This window comes from Geotrypetes seraphini, chromosome 2 (assembly GCF_902459505.1).
Source record: "Geotrypetes seraphini chromosome 2, aGeoSer1.1, whole genome shotgun sequence".
NCBI classification, from domain to species: Eukaryota; Metazoa; Chordata; class Amphibia; order Gymnophiona; family Dermophiidae; genus Geotrypetes; species Geotrypetes seraphini.
Genome location: NC_047085.1, coordinates 102,916,741 through 102,943,355, shown reverse-complemented (window position 1 = coordinate 102,943,355; position 26,615 = coordinate 102,916,741). Strand labels below are relative to the sequence as shown.

General features: G+C 43.6%; 1 protein-coding gene across 3 annotated transcripts in view; it reads left to right on the top strand.

The window, feature by feature from the left end:
• Positions 1-26,615, top strand: part of PREX2 (phosphatidylinositol-3,4,5-trisphosphate dependent Rac exchange factor 2) — a 628,296-nt gene that overhangs the window by 126,344 nt on the left and 475,337 nt on the right. For 2 of the 3 annotated variants that reach the window (XM_033933977.1, XM_033933976.1), the window contains exons 5-6: positions 736-837; positions 8,631-8,792. In XM_033933977.1, coding sequence (XP_033789868.1) covers positions 736-837; positions 8,631-8,792 — 264 coding nt within the window. Of the gene's footprint in view, positions 1-735; positions 838-3,741; positions 3,812-8,630; positions 8,793-26,615 lie in introns of those variants that run through there. The other variant, XM_033933978.1, reaches the window with a different exon arrangement.

Below are 26,615 nucleotides of genomic sequence, written 5' to 3'. Positions count from 1 at the left end.
ATTTAAACAAAAAATGTACATAGGCCATTTAAATGGCTGCGATAACAATGGCCTTAGTGAAAAATTTGTGTAGGATGGGTGAAGGCCATGTTTTACCGCAGTTTAGGAAATGTGCCCCAATGAAAAGAGTATCCAAAACAAAACACTTGTTAAGACAAAATAAATGAAAAAAAAAAGGAAAATGATATGAATAATGAAAACTTTTCAATTGCACCTCCCAAGAAAATTCTACTACAAGCTGATGATAAATGTAGAATACTAAAATATTAACTTTAGCTAGACTGACCTACAACGCTTTTAGAAAACTCATAAAAACTGCCTTATTCGACAAATATATCATCTAAATAATTTCCTCACCGAACACTTCTCTCTCTTCTCGTTCCCAATTTACCCCCCTCCTCCCCCCCTCTGAAATCCTTATCAAACCGTATTTTGCAATTCGGGACATATCTTCTAATATGCCCCTCTGAAAAAATTTCCTAAACTGTATATTGTTAATTTTTCAATGTATTTTTATAATTTGCGACCTTTTTCCTACCAGGTCCTCTCAAAAATGTCTTAGCGTACTGTATACTTTATACTTTCGCATTCTTAAAGTTGATGTACTCTGTATTTCCTCCAACTATCTGTAACTCGCTGAATGTCCAGCTCTCTTGAATGTAAACCGCCTAGAAGTCGCAAGATTATGGTGGTATAGAAAAATAAAGTTATTATTATTATCTATTTATGCTTTAGAACTGCATGCTGCTCGGCGGCTGGAAGAACACGGATGTCCCTCTGGAAGGATATCTAGTAGCACCAATTCAGCGAATTTGCAAATACCCACTTCTTTTGAGGGTACGTACTATATGAGAGTTTCTTTTATAGGATGTTTGCTTTTATGATTAACAATTACTGATTCTCACAAAGCATTTAGGGTCCCTTTTACCAAACTATGGTAAAAAGTAGCCTTAGCAAGCCCTTATATCAGTTTTCCCATGCACTATTTTTATTGCAGCAGTAAAATGGCTGCATTTCCTTTTTTTTTTTTAATGATCATGTGCTAATTTCCCCATTAATGGATGAGCCCTTACTGCCACCTTTTTTAAGAAACATACCGTAAAAACATGACGACAGGTAAATAAGTCAACCAGAAGAAAGGACTTGTAAAGAAAGAAGTGCGATAATCACATGCTAATCACATGCTAATGTTAGCATGCTCTGCGGTATGCTATTGTAAGCTGTTAGCAATTACCACAGTATACAGCAGTACCCTCAGATACCTGTACTGTTAAATCATTATAGATTTCTGTAAACAGCTTACACAGGTGAAAGATATCATTCACTGGGTTCTGCGTTTGTTTGTATAAAGTGCAAATGCTTAGGGCAAACAATCCAGATAAATAAGGCCAATAGGCCTGTCCAGCCTGCCCATCCACAGCATCCACTGTCTGGAACGCGTTGCCAGAGGTTACAGTAAGAGCGGATAGCATAGCTGGTTTTAAGAAAGGTTTGGACAATTTCCTGGAGGAAAAGTCCATATACTGTTATTCAGAAAGTCATGGAGGAAGCCACTGTTTGCCCTGGATCGGTAGCATGGAATGTTGGGTTTTGGCCAGGTACTAGTGACCTGGCTTGGCCACTGTGAGAACAGGCTACTGGACTTGATGGACCATTGGTCTGATCCAGTAAGGTTTTTCTTATGTTATTATTAAATTATTTATATACCACTTATATCCTAAGTGGTTTACATTCAGGTACTTTATATAATATTTCCTTATCTGTCCCGATGGGCTCAAACTCTATCTAGTGTACCTGGGGCAATGAGAGGATTAAGTGACTTGCCCAGGGTGACAAGGAACAGCGAGGGATTTGAACTCACAAACTCAGGGTGCTAAGGCTGTAGGTCTAACCACTGAACCACACACTCCCACATTTCTTATGTTCCTCTCCCTAGGTGATCCCACGTGCCTGCCCCATGCTTTCTTGTATTCAGATTGAGTCCTTGGCTTCATCATCTCCATCGTGAGGCTATTTCAGGCATCTACCAGTCTTTTGTTAAAAAAAAAAAAGTATTTCCTCCTGAGCAGTGGCGTAGAGGATGACAGGCGCCCGGGGATCCCCCCCTCCCAACCTCCGCATTCTCCTTCCCCACTCCCTCCTGCCGTGCGCATGCACCAATTCCCATGCACCTCTGTAAAGTTTCTGGTGCGAGCAATAACCCCCAACCTGCTGTCGCACCAGCATCAGTTCTTCCTCTGTTGTCACTTCCTAGGCACATGTCCAGGAAGTGACATCAGAGGAAAAGCAGATGCTGCCATGACAGCAGGTTGGGGGTTGCTGTTCGCTCCAAGAATGTTACAGAGGTATTGGGGAAGGGAAGTGGTGTGCACGCACAGCAGTGAGGGGGGGGGAGGGAGGGGAAGGGGGGGAGGAGTTGGGGGGAGAGGACAGGTGCTTATACCCTCACCAAGATGGTGCCCGGAGTGGACCGCCCTCCCCACCCCCCTTACTACACCACGGCTCTTGAGCCTATAACCTCTTAACTTCTTCTTATGCCCTCTCATGCTGGAATTTTCCTTCATTTGAATAAGGCTCACCTCCTGTACATTAATGCTAGGCGGTAAGGGCTCATGCGATAATCACATGCTAATATTAGCATGCTCCGCGGTATGCTATTGTAAGCTGTTAGCAATTACCACAGTTTATTAAAAGGACCCCTTAAAGGACAAGTCAGTAAGGTGTGTCTATAGTTAGCCACCAATTACAAGCACATATAGAATAATAGAACTTATGCATGTGATTGATAACTTTCAAAACCCTCAGTCCGTTATTTCCACTGCTCCATATCCCCTTCTCTGTGTCTCTCCTTTTTGTGCTTTATAAACCTTTCTCCTCTCTGATCTTTCCAGCTGTAATTTTATCATCGTATCTATTAGAATGTATCCTCTTCTCTTTTCTTTGTCAGGAAGTAGATTACACTCAGTGCATCAGCAAGTGTTATTCTAATATCTGCTTTCTATTCAGAAAGGAACTGGGCTATGGGAAGAAGAGTTGGAACATCCACAAGGATTGCAATAGGATACTCTGTTCTGGCTGGAATGTGTATTTTCCATTGACTGTGACAGTGGCATAGCTACAGGTGGGCCTGTGTGGGCACAGACCCACACATTCTTGGCTCAGGCAACACAATCCCCTCTCTCCCTCTCCTTTTTTGGTGGTCCAGTATCTGCCCCTGTTTCTGAACTGCCTCCCCGGTGTAACTTAAAGGCTTCTTTGGCAGCCGAAGCAATTCAATTTTTCTTCCTGCACTAGGGTTACCATATGACTCCAGAAAAAAGAGGACAAATTGAGACATTCGGGTTTTACTTCTGCTGAAAGCAATGGAAGTAAGAATAATGTGACCATTTATTTTTTTTCATCAAAACGGGACATCTATTAATTGAGAGTCCCGCCCTAGCCCTGCCCCCAATCCCAACCCCAAATATGTGGTGGGTCGGGACAACAGGACTGTCGGTCCAATAACGGGACGGTCCCGTTGAAAACAGGACGTATGGTCACCTTAAGTAAGGAGGACATATAGAGGCATCTGGGCTTTACTTCCATTGAAAGCAATGGAAGCAAAACCCAGATGTCTCAATCCATCCTCCTTTTTCTGGAGCCATATGGTAACCCTAGCCTGCACCAGCCCTGCAGGCTTCCCTCTGCTACATCCTGTGGATGAGGAAACAGGAAATGATGTCACTGAGGACGGGACATGGCAGAGGAAAGTCTGCAGGACCAGCACAGGCAACAAAAATGAATTGCTGTAGCCACCCGGGATGCCTCTAAGGTACATTGGGGAGGGAAGGGGGAGTCAGAAAAAGGGTGAATTGTAGTCTGGAAGTGAAAGATTACTGAGAGAGGGAGAGATGCTGAATGCAGGGGCTGAGGGGAAAGTAAAAAAAAAAAATAAAAAAAAATCTGTATTTTATATATCTAAGGGGAAGAAGGAAGGCCCATCCAAGTTAACTCTAGGCCCATCAAAAGTAGTAGTTTTGACAATGCCACTTCTGTGTGAGCAGTATTTCTGCAGCAACTTCCAAACCAATTTTTATGGAAATACTCTGAATGCCAGATTCTGTATCCCTGCGCTGCATACTGTTGACATACAAAATCTGCATTTACAATAAAAAAAATGATATACCTAGAGAATATGATTTATCATGAACACGACACGGAAGCCCTGTGAACATCTTGGTACCAAAATGGAATCCTCTGGAAGTCCTGCACAATAAAATAGCATCTGCTGGTTGCAATTCTTTTCTGTATATGTTTTTCATTGTTTATTTTAAAATGTGGTATTAGCCAATAAATAGAGGACTCCTTTTACTAAACTGTGGTAGAGTTTCTTACCGCGGGCTTATGAGGTAAATGCTGAAATGCTCATTCAATTCCCATGAGTATCGGAGCATTTACCTCACCAGCCTACTGTAAGAAGCTCTACCACAGTTTAGTAAAAGCCAGCAAGAATCAGGTAGTAATATAACTAAGGCAGTGTAGCCTAAGTCTAAATTTTTCTAACACGCTTTTATAGTACATTACATTACATTACATTGATGTCTTCTATCCCGCCAATACCTTTCAGTTCTAGGTGGTTTACAACAAGAAATTAGCCTGGGCATTCCCAGGGAGATTACAAGGTTGATAGCTATAGTATGTGTCGGGATCTGGGAATGGTTGATACGGTTTGGTTAGATCATTTGACAAATTTCTGTGTCTAGATTTCCTCACAGAATGTATTATTTTTTTAAAGAACATTACTAAAAAATCTGTGGTGCACTTACCACATTATTGTACATAGCGCTAATTTTTCATGATACCAATCCAGGGTAAGCAGTGGCTTCCCCCATGTCTTAATAACAGACTATGGACTTTTCCTCTAGGTAATTGTCCAAACCTTTCTTAAAACCATCTACTCTAACCGCTCTTACCACAACGTCTGGCAATGCATTCCAAAGCTTAACTATTCTCTGAGTGAAAAAAAAAAAAATCCTCCTATTGGTTTTAAAAGTATTTCCCTGTAACTTCATCGAGTGCCCCGTAGTCTTTGTAATTTTTGATGGAGTGAAAAATCGATCCACTTATTTGTCACAATTATGCTAAAGGGTTATACCATTTAATCAAACGTACTTCAGAACAGTAATTCAGTACAGACTCATTTTATGGGAAAATTATATTTTAAGTGTCCAGCTAAATGTGCTGAGGGGTTCCGTCGAATAGCATTTAAACTTCTTATTCACAATAACATTTTTTTTTAAACTTCTGAAAGGTATGATTATTCTTGATGTAAGTAAATTTAAAATAGTATGAACCCTGAAAATCTTTACTAAAGAAATATGATCTAGAAGTAAATGTATTTTTATAAAATATGGCTGAGATGCACAGATAATTGCAAGTTTTTCTCTGCCATTTGCAAGGGTATCAGGTCATAATACTGTTCCAGGCATTAAAATAAGTATGTGGCTCATTGGGCTCTTTGGACACTTACGAGGTGTCCAGTTTGTCACAGAATTGGCCAAGTATGTGCTAGTCTTGTAATCTGGAGGTGGGGGGACCCTTAAACACTTGGAAATGCATAATCAAAAGATACATCTAAATCGATGCGGACATATGGCACTAGATGCCCAACGATGACATCGAGAAATTGTCCATTCTCGAAAAATACATCTAACATATTTGTTTTTTGAGAATTGTATATCTGGACGTCCAGGCTATTGTTCATCCAGACCGCCATGTCATCTATATTTATACCATATTCTCAACCAAAATTTCATCCAAGTGCCAAATATCCAGAACATGACCTTTTGGATGTGGGAGGGGCCATAATTATTATGGACTGGCCACCCAGATATGGCAACAGAGCAGTGGGGCACCTTACAGGGCATGCTATGAACTTCACAAAAAGTGTGCCATATAAACTTCTCACCAGAACTCCATTATAGGTTATAGTGAGCTCCCCAAAATACCCCCCAAAACTACTATAACCACCTGCAGGTGGCACCTACCATATTTTTGCGCCATAAGACGTACCTGACCATAAGACACACCCTAGATTTAGAGGAGGAAAACAAGAAAAAATCCCATTCTGAACCAAATTCTCACTGCCAGGTTCTGTACCCTATCCCCCTTCTGGTGGTCTAGTGGTAGGCAGGGACAGGTCACAGGGCAGGCAGGCCTAGTGACAGGCAGGACCCCCCACCCTGAGGCAGGCAGGGACACCCAAAGTATATAATCTTTCTTCTCTTCTTCACTATCCATGTGTACCATTTCCTCCCCTTCCATTACGTATCACGTCTCTGTATCTTTATTCCTCCTCTTTCCAGCATTATTCTATGTCCCTGTCCCTATGCTCCCTCCTCCTTCAGCATTTCCTTGCTCTGTTTCTTTCCATCCCCATGTTAAGCTTCATTTCCTTCCTCCTGTACTCCTGACCCCCACCCTCCACCCCGAGGCAGGCAAGCAAGGCAACCCACTCCCCGAGGTAAGCAGGCAGGCAGGCAGGGCCCCCCGTACCCCCTCTGACCTCTCCCCCGTACCTTATAGTTCCTCCGGCAAAGATTGACGTGCCTTTTCCTCCATGTCCCGCCCGAACGAGAAGGGAGTCAGAGGAGTGGCGGTGGAGGGAGCTGAGGCCCGGATGTGCCGCCCAGCATAGCCATGGGGGAAGGGAAGGAGGCCGGAACCAGTTGCCGCTGCTGCTGTTGCTGTAGCTGCTTGCTCTTGTCAGGGCCACGCTGCCATGCTGACTCCCAGCGACTTCTGGTTCCAATGGCTGCTGCTTGCGCCCGGCCCACGGGGAGTGTGTGGGAAGCAGGACTTGCTGTCTCCAGTGGCAGAGCGGCGCGCAAGGCTGCCTGTCTTTTCGGCTGACGCGACTGCCTCCTCTTCCCTTCTGTAGTGGCAGAGCGGCGCACAGGTTTGCCTGCCTGGTCCCATGCCACTTCCCACAAGAACAAAAGTGTCACGGGACTAGGCAGGCAGCCTTGTGCGCTGCTCTGCCGCTACAGAAGGGAAGAGGAGGCAGCCTTGTCAGCCAACCAGGCAGGCAGCCTTGTGTGCCGCTCTGCTGCTAGAGAGGCAGCCACGCCCAGCGAGGGAGGACACCAAAATTAAAAGGTAACCGGGGGGTGGAGGTGGTGGTTTGGGTATTCGCTCCATAGGACACACCCTTTTTTCCACCTACTTTTTTGGGTGGAAAAAGTGCATCTTATGGAGTGAAAAATACGGTTTATATTTATTAAGAACTTTATATACCGCATAACAGCCTAACAGGATATGGCAGTATAGTAGGGTTTTGGGGGGTTTTGATGGGTGCACATGTTCCACCCACATGTCATGGTTAGAATGGCTTATGGGCCTGGGTCCTCCTCTCTATGGATCACTAGCCCCTAGGTTATTTAAGAGACCTGTGTGCAGCTCTACTAGGCTTTCCTATTCTAGGTGCTGGTGTTCTGGAGACAGGTATGTATGCTTTTATTCCAATCTTTGTGAGGGTATGAGGGGGGGTCAGTGAACACTGGGGGGGGGGGTGTTGGGGGTCTTTACTTTGTCTCTGCATTGTATATCTGGTCACTTTGAATACCTTTTTAGCACTTATACCTGTTTTTACATTATCTAACTCACAACGTATAAGTTCTGTCAAGGATGTCTAATAAAACATTCGCTTATCCCTGCAGGATGACTAAGTCTAGATCGACCCACATCTTGCCCCAACCACTCCTCCAAATTCGCCTCTTTCAGCTCTGGATGCAAAGTCCCTGGATATGTCCAAAATATAGGTTTGATTATCAACACTTGGACGATCTGTCTTTTAGGTCAGGGGTGTCAAAGTCCCTCCTTTAGGGCCGCAATCCAGTCGGGTTTTCAGGATTTCCCCAATGAATATGCATGAGATCTATTTGCATGCACTGCTTTCATTGTATTCTAATAGATCTCATGCATATTCATTGTGGAAATCCTGAAAACCTGACTGGATTGCGGCCCTCGAGAAGGGACTTTGACACCCCTGTTTTAGGTCATCCAAGTGCTGACTTGGGTGGGTTTTTAGACATGTTTAAGTTTTGATTATGAGCCCCATGCTGTTTATTGGAAGCTTGTATACTGCTACTAATGACTGGGGAGTCAATTCTGAGCGGTTTACATGAGCTTCAGTAATGCATGTTCAAAAGTGCAGTAGTATTGCGGGGAAAGTCAGGGAAAAGTTGAGACTATTATTTAATTTAAGGCTCCACTCATTTATAAACTCGTAATTTTATGGTCTGTGGTATTGTCCACTGTTTTGCACAGGGATGAAGCTAAACTGTTTGATATATTAATGGGTTAGAGAATACAACATATCCCGACTGAATGGAAGAAATAGCTGCTTTAAAAAAATGAAAAGCTTAGTATATTTTAAAAAGGGTTTAGTTCATTTGGGGCAATGGGAGGATTAAGTGACTCAGTTCGTGTTTGTGCCCTGTTGGGATTGGGGTGTTTTTGTAATTCATTGCCGATAAATGTCAATAAAGAATTTGAACTCAGAGTAAGTAATGGACACTCTATGTTGCACTGGAGCCAAATATGATGCACATGAAAAGGCTGGAGCTGATCTATTCTCTGTGCATTGACAGGAATTGCTGAAGAGGACTCCAAGAAAGCACAGTGACCACGCAGCAGTGATGGAGGCCCTCCAAACCATGAAAGATGTCTGCTCCAACATAAATGAGGCAAAGAGGCAGATGGAAAAATTGGAGGTTTTGGAAGAATGGCAGTCTCACATTGAAGGATGGGAGGTATATTATAGTCAATGTTTGATTTATAGCACAATTTAAAGGCTTTGGATCCTGATGGCTAAATTGTTGAGAGGTTTCCACAGCTGTAATAAAGAAAAATATATACTCCTAAGGGGAGTCTTGTGATGAAGTGGAACCACAGTATGGAAAACAATTTACAGTTTCTTAATTCTGTAAGGAATACAAACTCAGATTTACTCAGATTTTTGTTGTTATTGTCTGCATAGATTCAGATTTGAAAGCAAATTTTATGAGGATAACAGCTACAATGCAAAACCCTTTTTTCTAAAATAGCTTTATGCCCTTGTTGTAGAGGCATTCCATATATAAATGATGGCAATTAAATATCTGGAGAGACTCAGATGTGTATATACCATTTTACAACAGGGGTCATTTACATCTGGGGAAAGCTCAGTACATCTGGATGTCAAGGAGGTAGGGGTAGTATAGGAATAGGGAGTGGTCTACGTGGACCTACAATATAAGCATATAATTCCCATTTCATATAGGGGGTCCATACGTCTGTATGGGAAAAAATAGATGTTGAAACTTAACTTAAGTCACATCTAAGTGCCTGTTGAAGGGACAGCTATAAATTCTAACTTCCGGGGCCTCCTCTGATCACTGTATTCAATATCTGTTCCCCTCTTCCTATCCCAAAAGATAGCAGACCCACCTGATTCAAGCCCTACCTCAGAGGGTAGAATATTTTCCCATAAATGAAAGCATGACCCCAGTAGCAATACGACAATATTACTGCTAGAGGTCTTGGTATCCATTTTGGCCCAGTGAAGCATCATAGCAGGAGCGAGTGGGCATTCCTCCTGCTCCACTAGACCCTAGGGACCCCTAGTAAGGCTAGGGATAAGATCAGTGGTGAGGGGTAGAGTGGTCTTTTTGAGCTTATTTCTGCACCATGGCGGGAGGGGGTCATGGGGGAAGCCATTTATTTATTCAATTTTCTATACTGTTCTCCCAAGGGAGCTTAGAACATTTTACCTGTAGTACTCAAGCATTTTTCCCTGTCTGTCCCGTGGGCTCATAATCTGTCTAATGTACCTGGGGCAATGGGGGCATTAAGGGACTTACCCAGGGTCACAAGGAGCAGCATGGGTTTGAACCTACAACCTCAGGGTGCTGAGGTTATAGCTTTAACCACTGCACCACACTCTCACATTGGGAGAGGGGGTCATGGGGGAAGCCACTGGGGGAGGGTTACATTTGGAAAGGGTTGCTCTAAGTGGGAGATTGCTGACAGAGAATAATCAAAGGAAAGAAGGTTGATAGAGGGGAGAAGGGGCTCTGCTATTGGGGCTCTTGGCAAAGGAAGCAGCAATTTTGAAAGCTGCTCCTATCTCTTTATGGGAGGGAATTGATTTTTTTCCCCTCATATGCAGCTTTCTAACATTGCTGTTCTCTCTAGTCATGGAAAGGCTTTGATACACAGCCATGCACCTATTTTATAAGAGGCTCTATATTTGGCAAAGCTCCATGGAAAATAATATGAAAATTCTTGGACGTGTGAATTCCCCCTCCACATTTTATCTAAGATGTACCTCGTTATCTTTTATGAAGGCGAAGGGTTAAACCTTTTGTCAGTCAGTGTTGAAAATTAAGCAATACAACTTTCCAAACATTGTAATGTCTGCTTACTCATGGATAGTAACCTGCTGGGCGTCAGCAGTTCAGCCATTAAGCTATCACTTTCTATTATCTAGCTAAACCTTCACATCTGCAGTGCAGTTTCCTTGTGGCATCTGAACCAGTGCGGTTCAGAATTTGAGAAGCTTTTATTTCAGTAATAAAACATGAAAGAGAATAAGTAAGCAAATTCTGGCTTCACTTTTCTTCTCGCCTAAGAAATATCCTCAGTGCATTCTACGTAGTCTTGCTGTGACTACGGGCTCCTTTTATTAAGTTGCGCTAGGGCTTTAACGCACGGAATAGCGCGCGCTACATTGCCACACGCTTGACCTTAACATCAGCATTGAGCCGGCGTTAGCTCTAGAAGCGTAGCACGCGGTAATTTTCTGCGTGCACTATAAACGCTAGTGCACCTTAGTAAAAGGAGCCCTATGTTTCAGATTCATTTTACTGGACTTGTTAGATAATTTCAGAATTATTTATGACATTTAACTTATTTTTTAAAAGGAGAAAAATTGGCTTTAGAGTTTGCCAGAAAAGTTTTATTTGGGTCATTTGGGGAAATTTTCATTTTGATCAGGTTACCCTCCCTTGTATCATCTCAGGAGAAGACACTAAGCAAAAATGTTCTGACTCAATTCCCACAGACCCTACCTGCTGTAATCCAAGTCTCTCTCCTTCTACCCCCTTCCCTGTGGCTCCTACTTCTGGCCCCTCTCCCTGCAGGCCCTCCATCCACTCCATGCAAGTACCCCAGGCCCACCTCAATGTCTGATGGCTCAGTGGTGGATCATTTGAGAGCAGCAATGCCCATTTACTCTTGCTCACGATCAGATATGCATTATGCATCCAAAACGGCACCTACAACCTTTCACCCTGCAGAAAACTCATTATATGGTATATAGTCCTCTCCTAGTGCATCCCAGGATGCATTGGGCAGGGGCAGGACACCATTTTGAAGAGGTGGGTCCTATCAGCAGGAGGGAGTGGGCATCCCTCCTGCCAGTCTTCAAAATAAGGTACAGGGGGTTTGGAGGGGGGTCAGGAGTTTTAGGTGGGTCCTAGGCCATACAGCCAGGTAGGAGGGAAGGAGGGAGGGTTGGGTCCTTGAGCTGGAGGAGGGCTGTTCTTTGAAAGGGGGGCAAGACCGTAGCCCACTAGAACACCAGGGAATATTTTTTTGTAGGGGTGGGGCTATTCAGCGGTTTCTGCAGCCGCTGAGCCCAGCCGACGCCCAGATATCCCCGCGGCGGGAGAGTTCCGCGTCAGACCTGAGTGAGGGAGCACTCGGGTCTCTGGACTTGATGACATCACTGTCTCCACCGCATCTCTCTGCGCCCCCATGTCCAGCAGAGGCACAGAGTGTCGAGCTTGGCCCCGAGGGAGAGGAGCTGGAGACCCCGGAGCAGGCAATGGGAGGAGCTACTGCCCTAGCTGGAACGCTGGGTGGAAGGGCTGCTGAAGGAGAAGGAGCACCAACAAGCACCCCAGCAGTGATACTGGAGATACTTTTGGAGGCTATCAAGAGACTGGATGTGAAGGTGGAGAAGACTGCCTCAGATATTGAGGTAATGGTTAAGAAAATGGATAACTTTTCTGAAAGTCTGGTAAAAGTTAAGCAAGAGTGCATGGACAAAATACAAACTGAGTCAGCTTCATTGAAAAATTCAATTACCACTATTGTTAAAGAACAAAATTCCACTGCCCGTAAAATAGAAATGATTGAGAACTTTAACAGAAGATTGAACTTGAGAATCCTAAATTGCCCAAGGATTTTGGCAATATCACCCATTGAGATTTTAAAAAAATTTCTGGTAGAATGTTTGAATTATCCGCAAGATCAGATTCCACCCCTAAATAAAGTATACTTTTTACCTACTTCAAAAAGAAATTCAGATATACCTAAGGGTGAGAACTTGGTCACTGATAAAGACTTGCAAAATCTTACGGCAACATTAGAGGAATCATCTATGGAAGTTAAAGAAAGAGGAACTTTAATTGTTAACTTTATCTTTGAACAAGATCTTAATGCAGTTATGAGGTTATTCTTTAAAAAGTCTGGATCACTCTTTTGTGGTCAATGTTTATGGTTATATCATGATGTAACTAGAATAACCCAGGAAAGACGGAAAATGTTTTTGGGCATGAGAGAAGAGACAAGGAAGCTAGGTGCTACTTTTTTGCTAGCTTATCCAAGCGGTCTGAAATATGTGTATTTTACACCAGATCATCTACATTCCTTTTTAGATCTCAAAGGTTTATCTAGTGGAGGGAATGTAGCTTAAAGGGAATGCTGGGTTGTAGCGTTTAAGTCTTTACTTTTTCGTTGTATTATTGTAATATTACTCCCTATAATATCTTTGTTTTCTTTTTCCTCCTCCTAATTGAGGTCTAAGGAAGAGTTAAGTTTCATATATATATTTATTTTAAATATTGCAATGTTTAATGATGTTTTTCTTTTGGAACATGATTCTGTATTTCTAAACCAAGTAGTTATACTTGTAAGTATGTTAAATTTAATAAAAATAAATTAAAAAAAAAAAAAGACTGCTTTAATGAGTCTTACTGACACGGAAACATTTAGGGCTAGATTCACCACTTAGCGACCCCTTTGTGACCCGATTTCCCTCTGACCCGACCATCCTCCAATCCGTGCATGCAAATGAGGGGGAACGGCATTCAAATATAGGCAGGCAGTGATTCACTGAAAAAAAACCTGCAATACCTACTGGGCTGGCCGATCAACATACAACTGCTGGGGACCAGTCGTTCACGTGGTTTCCAACTGCATCTCCTGCTCTCTGCTGCGATTCTCCAGCTCTCTTGCCGGCCTGCTCTCTTCTGCCCTGACTCTCTGCTGCGATTCTTCTGCCGCCCTGCTCTGCCCCAAATCTCCTGCGCTCTCTGCCCCAAGCGCTGCCCCGGCCTTCCCCTACAGTGCGAGCCTGTGGTTTTAACCCTCGGGTTTAAAGAGGGTTAAAACCACGTGCTCACTGGGCTAAGTTAAAAGTTAAAAAAAGGGTTGCTGCTCTTTAAGCATGCACAGACCATCTACAAATGGTCTGCGCATGTGTCAGGATTGCTACAGAGCAATCCGGACAGTCGGTTGGGGGCGTGATTCCGATCACCCTCATTTTCATGAGGGCGATTCGTGAATCATTCCCCCCTACACGGATTGGATCCGATCCGTGCCCTTAGTGAATCTAGGCCTTAGTGACTAGAGAATGACATTGATTTGGGGGACCTGTAAGTACCTGTGGTAAATCTGCAGTAAAAAAAAAAAGGGCATTTTTACCACCCCTGTAGTGAACCACTCCCTCCCCATGATTATCATGCTGTTTCCCTCCCCTCCCCTCAAACTTTTCTGTTCATACCTTATAGAGCCTCTGAACTCCCTCTACCATCACCAATTCTCATAGGCCTGCTATGGGGCCTTCCCTCTGCTAAAGTCTCTCCTCAGAAGATGCAACTTCCTGTTCCGCTTAGGAAGGATGCATCCTGGGGAAGACTGAAGCCTTGGGACAGCTTCTTTCAATCGCCGCTGTGGGATTCCTGCTAGCAGCGATTGAGGTTCTTGGGGGTTAAATTCCTGGGGGTGGGAGGGAGAGAGAGAGAAAGAGGAAAGATGCAAGCCGCTTATTTTGGGCTATGCTGAGGAAATGCTGCTGGGCATGGGGCCCCCTGGAACTGTGGGGCCCAGAGCAGCTGCCCAGATTGGTCCCCCTCAAACTCCCTGCTCCCTGTCCCTTATCCTGCTGTCCACTTAATTGCTCTCTTTGTCCATCCTCTCACTCTCACTACTGCTACTATGAATTATTTCTATAGTGCTACCAGACGTACGCAGCGCTGTACAGAGTAACAAAGGAAACATTTCCTGCTTGAAAGAGTTTACAATCTAAACAGACAAGACAAACAGGATGTCATGGATACAGTTAATCTGCTGGCTGGGTTGGTCGGCAGTGGGGAGTAGTGTTATGGATTGAAGGCTATATCAAAAAGGCGGGTTTTCAGTCTGCTTTTCTTCTCCTCCTGTTGCCATATCCCCTCTCTTCCTATCCCAACCTCAGCCAAACTTTTTTCTCTGTCCTTATCCCTTTACTTTTTCCTCCTTGCGCCCTGATCTTCCCTCACTCTGCCCACCACCTCTTCTTCCCCTCCTTTTACTGCACATCCCCTCTTTCCATTCTGACCCAGCCCTAACCCTTTCTCTCTTCTCCTTATGCCATCTTAATCTCTCCTATCTACTGCCATCCTCTCCTCTCTGTGCCCCATTTTGCCCCATTCTTTCTAGTTTACCATTCCGAGTCCCAAACCCACCCCATAACCACCTCTGTGTGCCCCCTGCCCTCCCCTCTCACTTTAGCTTCTTGCTCCCTAAACTCCCCTCTCTCTCCTTTACATCTGACCAGGCCAAAAATAAAAAAGGCATTGCAGCCAGTATGTCCATTCATCTCCCACCACTGTGATCATGATGATCCAACCTCTCTTTTTCTTCCTTCAGTAACCTGTAGAGGTCCAATGAATGTTAGTAGATCTTTCTTTGTGATCTAATTATGTAAATCGAATTGAGCTCCTATTTGATTCGGTAAATAAGACTAAGAATTAGATTAGATTACAGCTGTGGAAGCAAAAAATTGGATGACTGTAAGAGAAATGCTGCAGTGCCAACTGCTGCTTCTTGAGAACTTGACACAGAGAATATAGATAACAGGAGCCTGGCAAAATGCCCAGGGCCACCCAGTGTTAGGGGCTGCTTGCAGATGAGCCCTCCCTTCCACGCACCAAGTCCTGCACTTCCCCCCCTTCCCCACGCTCAGCTGCTTACCCACCTGCCAGGTTCTCCTCAGCTACAGTGACAGAGACAGCACTAAAGTCTGCCTCTGGCCAGCAGAAGTTTTCCTTTGGTGTGTCCCGTTGCTCTGATTCAACTTCTTGTGGGCAGGACATAGCAGAGAAAAGGTCCTAAAATATAACAGTCACTGGATCTAAATTCAGTTGTCTAAATTACGAAACTAAAATAAAATAAAATTGCTTATGTGCATATAAGTGTGCAGTGCCCAATCTCCTGCATTGGAGCCATGGTGAGATCAAATGAGGACCATCATTGTACTTATAAGTCCCTCTGACTGTACTGATTTTACTAATTACGCATTATCCATCAATGATCTCTATTTACTCTATATATGTGTTGATATCAAGAGAAACACTAATCTTTTTGATTTCTATCGCTGGTAATTGTTTTCAGCTATGGCTCCGCAGGATAATACAGTGTGCCATGGTAAAGGCTCAGTCCACTCCCTTGAACATGTCGCCCGAGGAGCAAAGTCTTTTGGCACAGCCCCCACTGCCAACATTGTTGGATTCTGATGTTGGCGAAAATAGTGTTTCAGAGCTGTACCAGCTCCAGGCAGAGAAAGGGGAATCCATGGTTCTGGAATTGCAGGGAGGAAGTTAAGAGCCTACATGCTCGGCAATGGTGAATAAGAAGGAAGCTGCTCAACCTGTGGGTGTTGCAGGTACTGGAATGACTTGGACCTTGGCAGCATTAGTGGGGAACAAGACAAATCTACATGGGAAGCTATTTCTGTCCTTCAGAATAATGGGCATTCAAATATAAAAAACATTCTGTACACTTTGATATGGTGGTTGCTGAATCATCAGCTTTGAAAGTGAAACCATCTGAGCTTGAAAATAAATCTGAATCTTTAGGGACAAGTCTGGATGAAAGAAAGTGTGAATATATGAGCCGAGGTTGAAATTCTGGAAAATGTTATCAGGTGTCAGAAACTCTGTTTTTTAAATTTCCCTAAAGCATTTTCTCTGTCTGTACAGGATATATTTAAGAGATATTTTTTACAGCTATATTAGGTTCTAGAAACCTTTATACCTCCAATCTCCAAAATTTATTACCTCCCTGCTCGAAAGAAACATCTTTGCTCAACCTAGCAGTTTGGAATTTCTATGGACAGTCTGGATTTGACTTATTTCAAAGAGAGATCAGATAACGAACTCCTGGTGACTGCTGCATTACTTGCTCAGCTAGCTTTAGAATGAGAGGGTATGGCTTTTGAAATTGTTTTTCAAATTTATAGATGTTGGGGTCAATATTCAAAGCAATTTAACTTGCCAGAAATAGCTTCAGGTCAGTTAAATTGTGTGTTTGGGGCTAACTGCTAATTTTCAGTGGCACTCGACTGGTTCCAGCCAAACTGCAAATCGACTCTTTTGGGGTCATTCTGGTAGCAGAGTTGGCACTTGGCTGGTTAAATGCCGATATTCAGCCCTTAACCGGCCAGGTTAACTGCATAAATAGGACTGCCTAAAAGTCAGTGCTATCTTTGTGCAATAACCCATAGCTGGTTAAGTGCTGAATATCAAAGTTAACCAACTATGCCTTAGCTAGCTCCACAAAACTACCTATTCAATGCCAAACCCTGACAGGGCCCAGCATTGAATATCTGGGTTTAATTACTGGTGATGGTTAGGAAAACACTGATTACTGCGGGCTGATTACCGCTGTTCTGTTTATGATTTATAAAATTCAAATGTATCCTGATGTATTGAGAATCATCTAGAACAGTGGTTCCCAGCCCTGTCCTGGAGGACCACCAGGCCAATCGGGTTTTCAGGCTAGCCCTAATGAATATGCATGGAGCAGATTTGAATGCCTGTCACTTCCATTATATGCAAATCTCTCTCATGCATATTCATTAGGGCTAGCCTGAAAACCCGATTGGCCTGATGGTCCTCCAGGACAGGGTTGGGAACCACTAATCTAGAAGAAGAGAAGGCAATTTCTATTGCTTAGACCTCACGTGTTACAGCTAGGGGCTTCATTGCTCTTGTAAATGTGCAATTACTTTCCAGGGAGTACGGCTCCTGGCAGGCTAAATGACGCTAAGCTGACTAACCACTAATATTCAGCGTGAGATAGCAGGTTATCTTCCGCTGAATATCCCAGTTAGCAGTTAGTCTGATTACCATCTATGCCATGTATTTATTCATTTAATTTTCTAGCCTGTCCTCCCCCAGGAGCCCAGAAAGGATTACAGCGATAAATGCACAAAGTTTTGAGGTATACGAATAGTGGTATATTTATATTACATTGACATAGGGTACAATCGTATTATAACGCCATAGGACTGAGGCATACGAATGAGGGTACATTCACATTATAAGGGTACAATCACATTAATTGGCCTAGGACTAAGAGTACATTCAAATTTTATTAGCGATAAAGGTAAGGGAAATAGCAGCTTATTCAAATATATTGGTGGCACAACGTGCTGTACTTGACATGTGCTCAATCTAGGCATATAGAGATGCCATTCTAGTAAATTGTAGGTATTTGATTAGAATACTGTCTCCCCATATTTGAGATAAGGATTAAGTCGGCAGTGGTATATTTTCACCCGAGCTGGAGACTTGAGGCTAATGAGGCCTTGAGCTGTGGGGAAGGTGCCCATAGTCAGCAGTGTGGCTAAGTGAGCTGTTTTGGTTGCTTACTGTTCAAGACTGGTTGTTAGGGTCTTAGAGTAGGTATGCATTGGTATGAGAACAATCTGGTTTTTATTGCTTTCTGGAAAGGTAGCAGGCTATCTATGGCTTAAATATCTGTGGGAGCTAGTTGCACAATTTTGTCAAACTGTGCGAGAAGGATCATCTTTGGGCAGTTTTGAGTTGGAGCTGGAGAGCTGGTGGGATGCTTAATCTGAGTGGTCTGGTCGGATGATAGATGGGGAGTTTTACAGCTATATAGTGGGGAGCCATGTTGTGGAAGCGTTTAAAGGCAATGGTCAGTTGTTTGAAGATGGCTTGTTTTCATGTGACATAGCTGGTCTGCACCTATATTCATTGGCTAACATAAGAATAGCCTTACTGGGTCAGAGCAATGGTCCATCAAGCCCAGTAGCCCATTCTCACGGTGGCCAATTCAGGTCACTAGTATCTGGCAAAAACCCAAGGAGTAGCAATATTCCATGCTACCGATCCAGGGCAAGCTAAGTTTAGCGGTCAGATAGACCTGCCTAATAGTACTACTACTACTACTACTACTACTACTACTATTTATCACTTATATAGTGCTGAAAGACATATGCAACACTATACATTTTGACTTTTAATAGACAGTCCCTACTCGGAAGAACTTACAGTCTAACCTGGACAGACAGACATGACATATAGGGTGGGGGATGCAGAACCCAAGGTAAGAGGAGGGAAGATATGATTGAAGTCTACAAAATCCTGAGTGGAGTAGAATGGATACAAGTGGATCGTTTTTGCACTCTTTCAAAAATTACAAAGACTAGGGGACACTCGATGAAGTTACAGGGAAATACTTTTAACACCAATAGGAGGAAATATTTTTTCACTCAGAGAATAGTTAAGGTTTGGAACGCATTGCCAAAGGTTGTGGTAAGAGCAGATAGCATAGCTGGTTTTAAGTAAGATTTGGACAATTTCCTGGAAGAAAAGGCCATAGTCTGTTATTAAGACATGGGGGAAGTGGGGGAAGTCACTTGTTGCCCTGGATCGGTAGCATGGAATGTTGCTACTCTTTGGGTTTTTGCCAGGTACTAGTGACCTGGATTGGCTCCCATGAGAACGGGCTACTGGGCTTGATGGACCATTGGTCTGACCCAGTAAGGTCATTCTTATAAAATCTGAATGTAAAAGATGAAGGAAAACACTGTCAGTGGCTGTCTATGTCACTGTACTAGACCCTTGTGGGGACCTTTCTCTGCTGATGCCTGGCCTATGGAATCATATAACCACAGGCACTGATTTTAATCTGCCAAGTACACTCCTGTGCAACGTCCACCCACTGCCTGGAGTAGAAGTTCATACCTAGGAATTGAACCAGGGATGTACCCCCATGGAAATGCACAGCATTTACCATGTGAGCAAAAAGGCTGACCTTGTGTGTGTGCATGTTTTCACTTTGCTCTGTCATACCAGAGACAGATTACCTTAAAGCAAACAAAGAAAAGAGGTCAGATTCAAGAGCCCTCTAACCTTCTTGCAACCCTACCACCTACATAACTGTTGCATATGTCAATATTCTGATTGCTACTCTCTTCTGCTTGGAATAGTAGATATGAGCTGAGCTCTGTCTCTCATCCTTACCCATCTTAGATTACATTGGGACCTGCCCTGTCTAGAACATAAATCACAAAAAGTTCAGGCATTCATCCACCTTTTTTTTTTTTTTAATGTGTACCAAGTAATTCTTACTCACAAAATAGTATCCAAATAAATTGATATAAGACCTCAGTGGCTAAACTCAGAGTTTTAAATTGCATTTCCAAAAGATTACTAGCCAAGCCTCATCACTGGTCTTATATCAGCATTTAAATTATCATTGATTATCTGTCTTCAATCAAAGCTTTTAATGATTTTCTTAGCTTAATCATGCCTTAATTTTAAGCATACTGTATCTCACTGTCAGGCAGTACTTTTGAAGAGGGAGTGGAAAATATGAAAAAGGATCTGCAAAAGTTAGAGGAATGGTCTAATGCCTGGCAACTAAAATTCAATGCAAAGAAATGCAGAGTAATGCATTTGGGGATTAATAATAGGAAGGAACCGTATATGCTGGGAGGAGAGAAGCTGATATGCACGGATGGGGAGAGGGACCTTGGGGTTATAGTGTCTGAAGATCTAAAGGCGAAAAAACAGTGTGACAAGGCAGTGGCTGCTGCCAGAAGGATGCTGGGCTGTATAAAGAGAGGCGTAGTCAGTAGAAGGAAGAAGGTGTTGATGCCCCCTGTACAGGTCATTGGTAAGGCCCCACTTGGAGTATTGTGTTCAGTTTTGGAGACCATATCTGGCGAAAGACGTAAGAAGACTTGAGGCGGTCCAGAGGAGGGCGACGAAAATGATAGGAGGCTTGCGCCAGAAGACGTATGAGGAGAGACTGGAAGCCCTGAATATGTATACCCTAGAGGAAAGGAGAGACAGGGGAGATATGATTCAGGCGTTCAAATACTTGAAGGGTATTAACGTAGAACAAAATCTTTTCCAAAGAAAGGAAAATGGTAAAACCAGAGGACATAATTTGAGGTTGAGGGGTGGTAGATTCAGGGGCAATGTTAGGAAATTCTACTTTACGGAGAGGGTAGTGGATGCCTGGAATGCGCTCCCGAGAGAGGTGGTGGAGAGTAAAACTGTGACTCAATTCAAAGAAGCGTGGGATGAACACAGAAGATTTAGAATCAGAAAATAATATTAAACATTGAACTAAGGCCAGTCCTGGGCAGACTTGCACGGTCTGTGTCAGTGTATGGCCGTTTGGTGGAGGATGGGCAGGGGAGGGCTTCAATGGCTGGGAGGGTGTAGATGGGCTGGAGTAAGTCTTAACAGAGATTTCGGCAATTGGAACTCAAGCACAGTACCGGGTAAAGCTTTGGATTCTTGCCCAGAAATAGCTAAGAAGAAAAAATCTTGGAGACCCCAATATGATTTAACGTTTCACATAGGCTGCATCGGGATCCCTAAAACCAGCATTAAAAAAATGAGTACTGCCTGACAGCTAGATGTGCTTAAAATTTAGGCATGATTAAACCAAGAAAATCATTAAGGGCTCCTTTTACTAAGGTGCGCTAGGACTTTAACACGCAGAATAGCGCCCGCTACATTGCTGCGCACGCTGGACCTTAATGCAGCATTGAGCTGGCGTTAGTTCTAGAAGTGTAGTGCGCGGTGTAGTGTGTGGTAATTTTCTGTGTGCGCTAAAAACGCTAGCGCACCTTCGTAAAAGGAGCCCTAAAAGTTTGATTGAAGATAGAGATAATCAATGATAATTTAAGGGCTCCTTTTACAAAACCACGCTATGGCCTTAATGCGCGGAATAGCGCACGCTAGAATGCCACATGCGCTAGCCGCTGCTGCCTCCTTGTGAGCAGGCATTAGATTTCCAGCTAGCGTGCGCTATAGTATGTGCTAATCTGGTACGTGCGATAAAACCGTTAGCGTGGCTTTGTAAACGGAGCCCTAAATGCTATCTATAACAGTGTTCTTCAACCTTTTTACACCTATGGACCGGCGTGAAAAAAAAAATTATTTTGTGGACCGGCAAACTACTAGGACTGAAATTTTAAAACCCCGTATCCGCCCCGTCTCCGCGAGCTCGGTACTCGCAAACCATCTGATCCCATCCGCACAAGCCTCAGTTATGATTGTATACTGAATGTATTTTATTAAAGTATAAAAAGAAACAATATTCTGTACAATTGTCATTTTATAAATACAAATATTACAGAGCAAGGATCAACAAAACCCCTGTCTCCCCTCCCCTTCACATTTATCCCCTCTACTATCAAGAAAACTGAATAAGCCAAATTATTACAGAATGCTACACAGAAATATCATGCTAACAGAATACCGCAGTCACACATAGCAGGAATAGGGTTAGGGGAGTGCAACTAGGGCAACTGCCCCCCTGGTCAGAGAGAGCCCTAAGCCACTGCCTGGACTTTGCAGTCCCCAGTTATGTCTAACACCAGCTCTAGCAGTATATATATTTCAAATCTGATATATTCTAATCACAAAATAGAAATAAAATTATTTGTTTCTACCTTTTGTTGTCTCTGGTTTCTGTTTTCATCTTCTTTTCACTCTCTTCCTTCCAGCGTCTGCCCTCTCTGTCTCTTCAATCCAGCATCTGCCCCTTCCATCTACTGTCTGACCTCTCCCCCTTCCATATGGTATTTCTCTTCTTTCTATGCCCCCCTCCCCTTTCCATCCAGCCTATGCCCCTCTCTCCTTTTTACACAATTCATTCCAGCTTCACTGCTCTCTTCATTTTTATCTCTCTTACACCAGATCTAGCATCTTTGTCCCTCTTAATTTCTCTGCTGACCCCCCTTCCCATCTCATTCCTGTCTCTCCTCTTCCCCTCCTCTAAACCTCTAAACTCCCTGCAAGCTGTTTCCTTCCTTTTTTCTTCTCCCTTCCCTCCTCCCCCTGTCCAGCAGTAACTCTCTTCCCTTTCCTTTCCCTCCTCCCTTCCCAGCAGCATATCTCCTTCTCCCTCTCTAGGTCCAGTAGCAGCTGTCCCTTTTTCCCCTTGCCCAGCAGCTTCCCAGACTCCTTTCCCTCCTCCCCTCCCAGCAGCATATCTCCTTCTCCCTCTCTAGGTCCAGTAGCAGCTATCCCTTTTTCATCATGCCCAGCAGTTTCCCAGACTCCTTTCCCTCCTCCCCTCCCAGCAGCATCTCTCCTCCCTCTCCAGGTCCAGTAACAGCTGTCCCTTTTTTTTTTTTTTTTTCACCATGCCAAGCAGTTTTCTCCCCTCCCAGCAACTCTCCTTACTTGCCAGTGCTGCGATTCAGTAAGGCAGCCTCGGGTCCTTTGTTGGGTCGCACCGCCTCTGAGGAAAGCGGAAGTTGCATCATCAGAGGCAGCCCGACTCAGCAAAAGCTCCAAGGCTTCCTTCCTGAATCGCTGCGCTTGTAAGGAGAGCCGCTGGGAGGGAAGAAAGCACAGTCTGAGGCTCCCCATTAACTCTCCGGCCCTGCACTCCTTAATCTTGCCGGTCCTGTGCGGACCGGCAGAAAATTGAAGATGTTTATCTCGCCGGTCCTGTGCGGACCTGCAGGAATTTTCTGCGGACTGACACTGGTCCGCGGACCGGCGGTTGAAGAACATAGGCAGCCACTGACAGTGTTTCCCTCCATCTTTTACAGTTAGGTTTTGTAGATGAAATTATAAGCAAAAGAAATAAAAGGACTTAATTATCAATGTGGGCTGTCATTAAGATATGTTATTGTATCATTAACGTGCTATTTTAGCACGAGTTCTATTTTATACAATGAGACTTAGGGCTCCATTTATTAAGCTGCACTAGAGGATTTTAGCACGAGTTGGCGTCGGTAAATGTTCTGACACTCATAGAATTCCTATTAGTTACTAATAACTGAGGTAAACTGTAATCTAACATGACTTAATAAGTACAGTACTCCCCTGAAATTTGTGGGGGTTATGTTCCAGGAACCCCTGCGAATTTTGAAAAACCGCGAAAACATTTTTTTTGGCAGGGGAGACAGGAGATGGCAGCTGGAGAGGAAGGAGAGGTCAGCCGGAGCACCGGCGAGTGAAGGAAATCACTCACTGTATTCTCCGACTGTCTTTTCCTGTACTAAAGTCGGGCTTTGACACGCAGCTCCTGATTGGTAAGGCCCGACTTTAGTACAGGAAGAGGCAGTCGGAGCATACACCGAGTGATTTCCTTCACTCGCCGGCGCTCCGGCTGCCCTCTCCTGCCCGGTCATTCGTGGTCAAAAAATACCACGAATGACCGGGACCGTGAACCGCCGACCGTGAATTTGAGGGGGAGCACTGTACACCCCAAATCATATCTCTGTTTGTGACTAGTAGAAATAGGCCTTTAGGAAATGCTTTACAAGGGAACTGGAACATATTTCTAACACATAAAAGAAGTAAAGTTGTTTTCTTCATGAATTTGTGCTCTCAAAATGCTTTGGTAATCAGGTGCATGCATAATTTCTCTTAAAAGATGTCAAAAAACAGCATCTTGAACAAATGAGTCATAGGATTATGGATGTTTTAAATGTTTATAACAGATTAACCTGTTGGAAAAAATCTTCCTCATATCTGACTTTGGGGTCCTTTCACTAAGGCGCGCTAACCGATTTAGTGCGTTCTAAAGATTAGCGTGCGCTAAATGCTAAAGCATCCATTATATTCTATGGGCACCTAATATTTAGCGCGTGCTAATTCGGTTAGCACACCTTAATAAAAGGACCCTTATATGAGGTGGTGCTGAAGAGGTTCTCTTCCCAACCAACCAACTTCCTAAATTCTTAGTGTTATTTTTCTACTGTAGATGAAAAGAGTGTTTTCTTATTTTGTTAAGTGCCAATTTGCAGAAGCAAAATTCTATGTTTTGACATAGTTTCAGATTATTGATCGAACCGTATCCTTGTCATTCTCTTCTTGGTTGAGTTGAAAACTTTTCTGCACCCCTCGTAGGTATGTGCTGTGAAATAGGCTGTTATTTCTCTGTCTGTCTCTTCCTTTCAATCTCTTCATTATCCCCAACTCCTGCTAACAAACTTAACCAAAAGCTAAACACAGACCAGTCTGGAATACATCCAGTGCCACCCATGATTAAAAGAAGCACACAGTGTTAGAAATGCTCCCCACTCCATTTAAAAGGATTTTTTATTTTTGTCTCATTTATGTGCATTTAAATGTTAGAATAAAATAAATATATGTAACATAAAACAGATTTCTAAACTCCTTGCTCAGAGCCCCAAGGTGGGAGGTAAGCTGTAGGGGATCCAGATGGCAATGAACAGGGTTGAGAAGGCTGGGGGATGGGGTTGCTCTTTGGAAGGGGGATGGTCAAATGAGTTAAGCTGAAAAGCAGGCGCTTGATTTACAATTGACATGCACTACTATAAGAATTTCTGCCCAAAGAAAAATGTGCTATTCAAAACTAACACTTAGAAACATAAGTTCACGCTCTAGTGATGACAGGGAAGGATTAATCCACACAGGTCTGTTGGTCCTTCGGACAACAAGTTAAAAACAAGAACCAATGAATGTTTTATTGGCTCTCATAAGTGCACCTTGTGGAGAATGGGGGTGGGGGGAGTGACCGTGGAGTGCATGGTGTATTGTATGAGTGGTGAGTTCGCTTTCTTTTTACTTTTTTTCCTGGATTTAGTTTAGATTTTGGTTTAGGAGGGGACAAGGATTGTATGTGGTTTTATATTCTAAAATAAAGGCTCTGGTCGGTTTGCCGAGGGCTGGGTAATACTGGTTCAGTTGTCGTGAACAGTGGACTGCTTGACACGGATTGTACTATCTTTTTTCCTTTGACCTGCACTGTTCTTTTTTTTTTTGTCATATCATGTTTATTAAGACAGAGAAAAACCAGGTACAGTTGAACAGAGGAATAAGGCAATAAACAATGAACACAGCAGATACAGAGTCTCATGAGAGGCGCAAAATGCAGCCAAACAGGCAAAGAATTCAGTACAAAAAGTAAGCATCAGACATTGCAGCATGTAGGTGTCTAGTAAAAGAAGTGTATAATGACTGGCACAGTGCATCAAGTATCTCGGTCATTTTAAACCATGTTTATATAGAATCCCCAAACAGTACGACCACACCATGCTCTCATACACGAGATCAGTCACACCAGACCCACAAATGCACCCACACATCTACACCCCACTCACATCCCTGGCCTCAGACATACAATGAGCGGTCCTCCACAGTGGCACCACAGTATAATGTAGGAAAGCGAAAGTGGAAAGGCACAACCTCCTGATACATGCGTGAGATAGCAAAATGACAAAAGATCAAAAAAATTTTTTTCCTCAGAGGGATAAGCACTCCTCCCACAGGCCACAATAAACTTTCCACTTATCTTGCTGCCGAGATAAGTAGGAATCCAGTTCACAGCGGGCTTCCTGCTTCATCAGAGCAATCCACATAGGTAGGTGGGGACATCCTCAGAGGCCCAATGTTTGAGAATAAGCTTTTTCCACAGTAATATAGCATGCAGGGCGAATTTTTGAGAGGGTAGGTCCAAGCCGTGCTGGAGCCACTCCTGTACATCCCCCAACAATAATGCAGGAGCATTCCATGGAAAATCACAGTTAAGCAGACTTTTTAAGCAGGTATGTATCGGGACCCAGAATTGCAGTTTCGGACAGTCAAAGAAGGAATGTAGAAAAGTTCTCCTCTGAAGTTTACACTTAAGACAAATGCTATCAGCCCAGAGGCCCAAGCTGTGCCCTCGAGAGTGGGTGAGATATGCTCTATGCAGTATTTTATATTGGGTGTCTTGAAGGGAGACTGCCTTTACGTGTAAATAAAGCGTTTGAAAAAACTGGTGGAGGTCATGAGTCGAGACCCCCAATCTCGTTTCATCAGACCATTCCTTGGCCAAGTGTGTCTAGCTGTCCTCCAGCTGTATACCAAGTGGATATTCTATTGGATGAGGCAGGAGTAGACAGAAAAACTGCATCAAATTTACCAGAGGTCCAGCGATCCCCAGGAACCCGGGTCAAAGACTGACAATAATATTGAATTTGAGTGTATGTGTAGGAATGAGTGACAGGTAAATTCCAAGCAGCTCGCAATTGGGGAAGGGATGGACAGAGACACCCCCCCCCACTTGACCGACAACACTCAGAGTTGTGT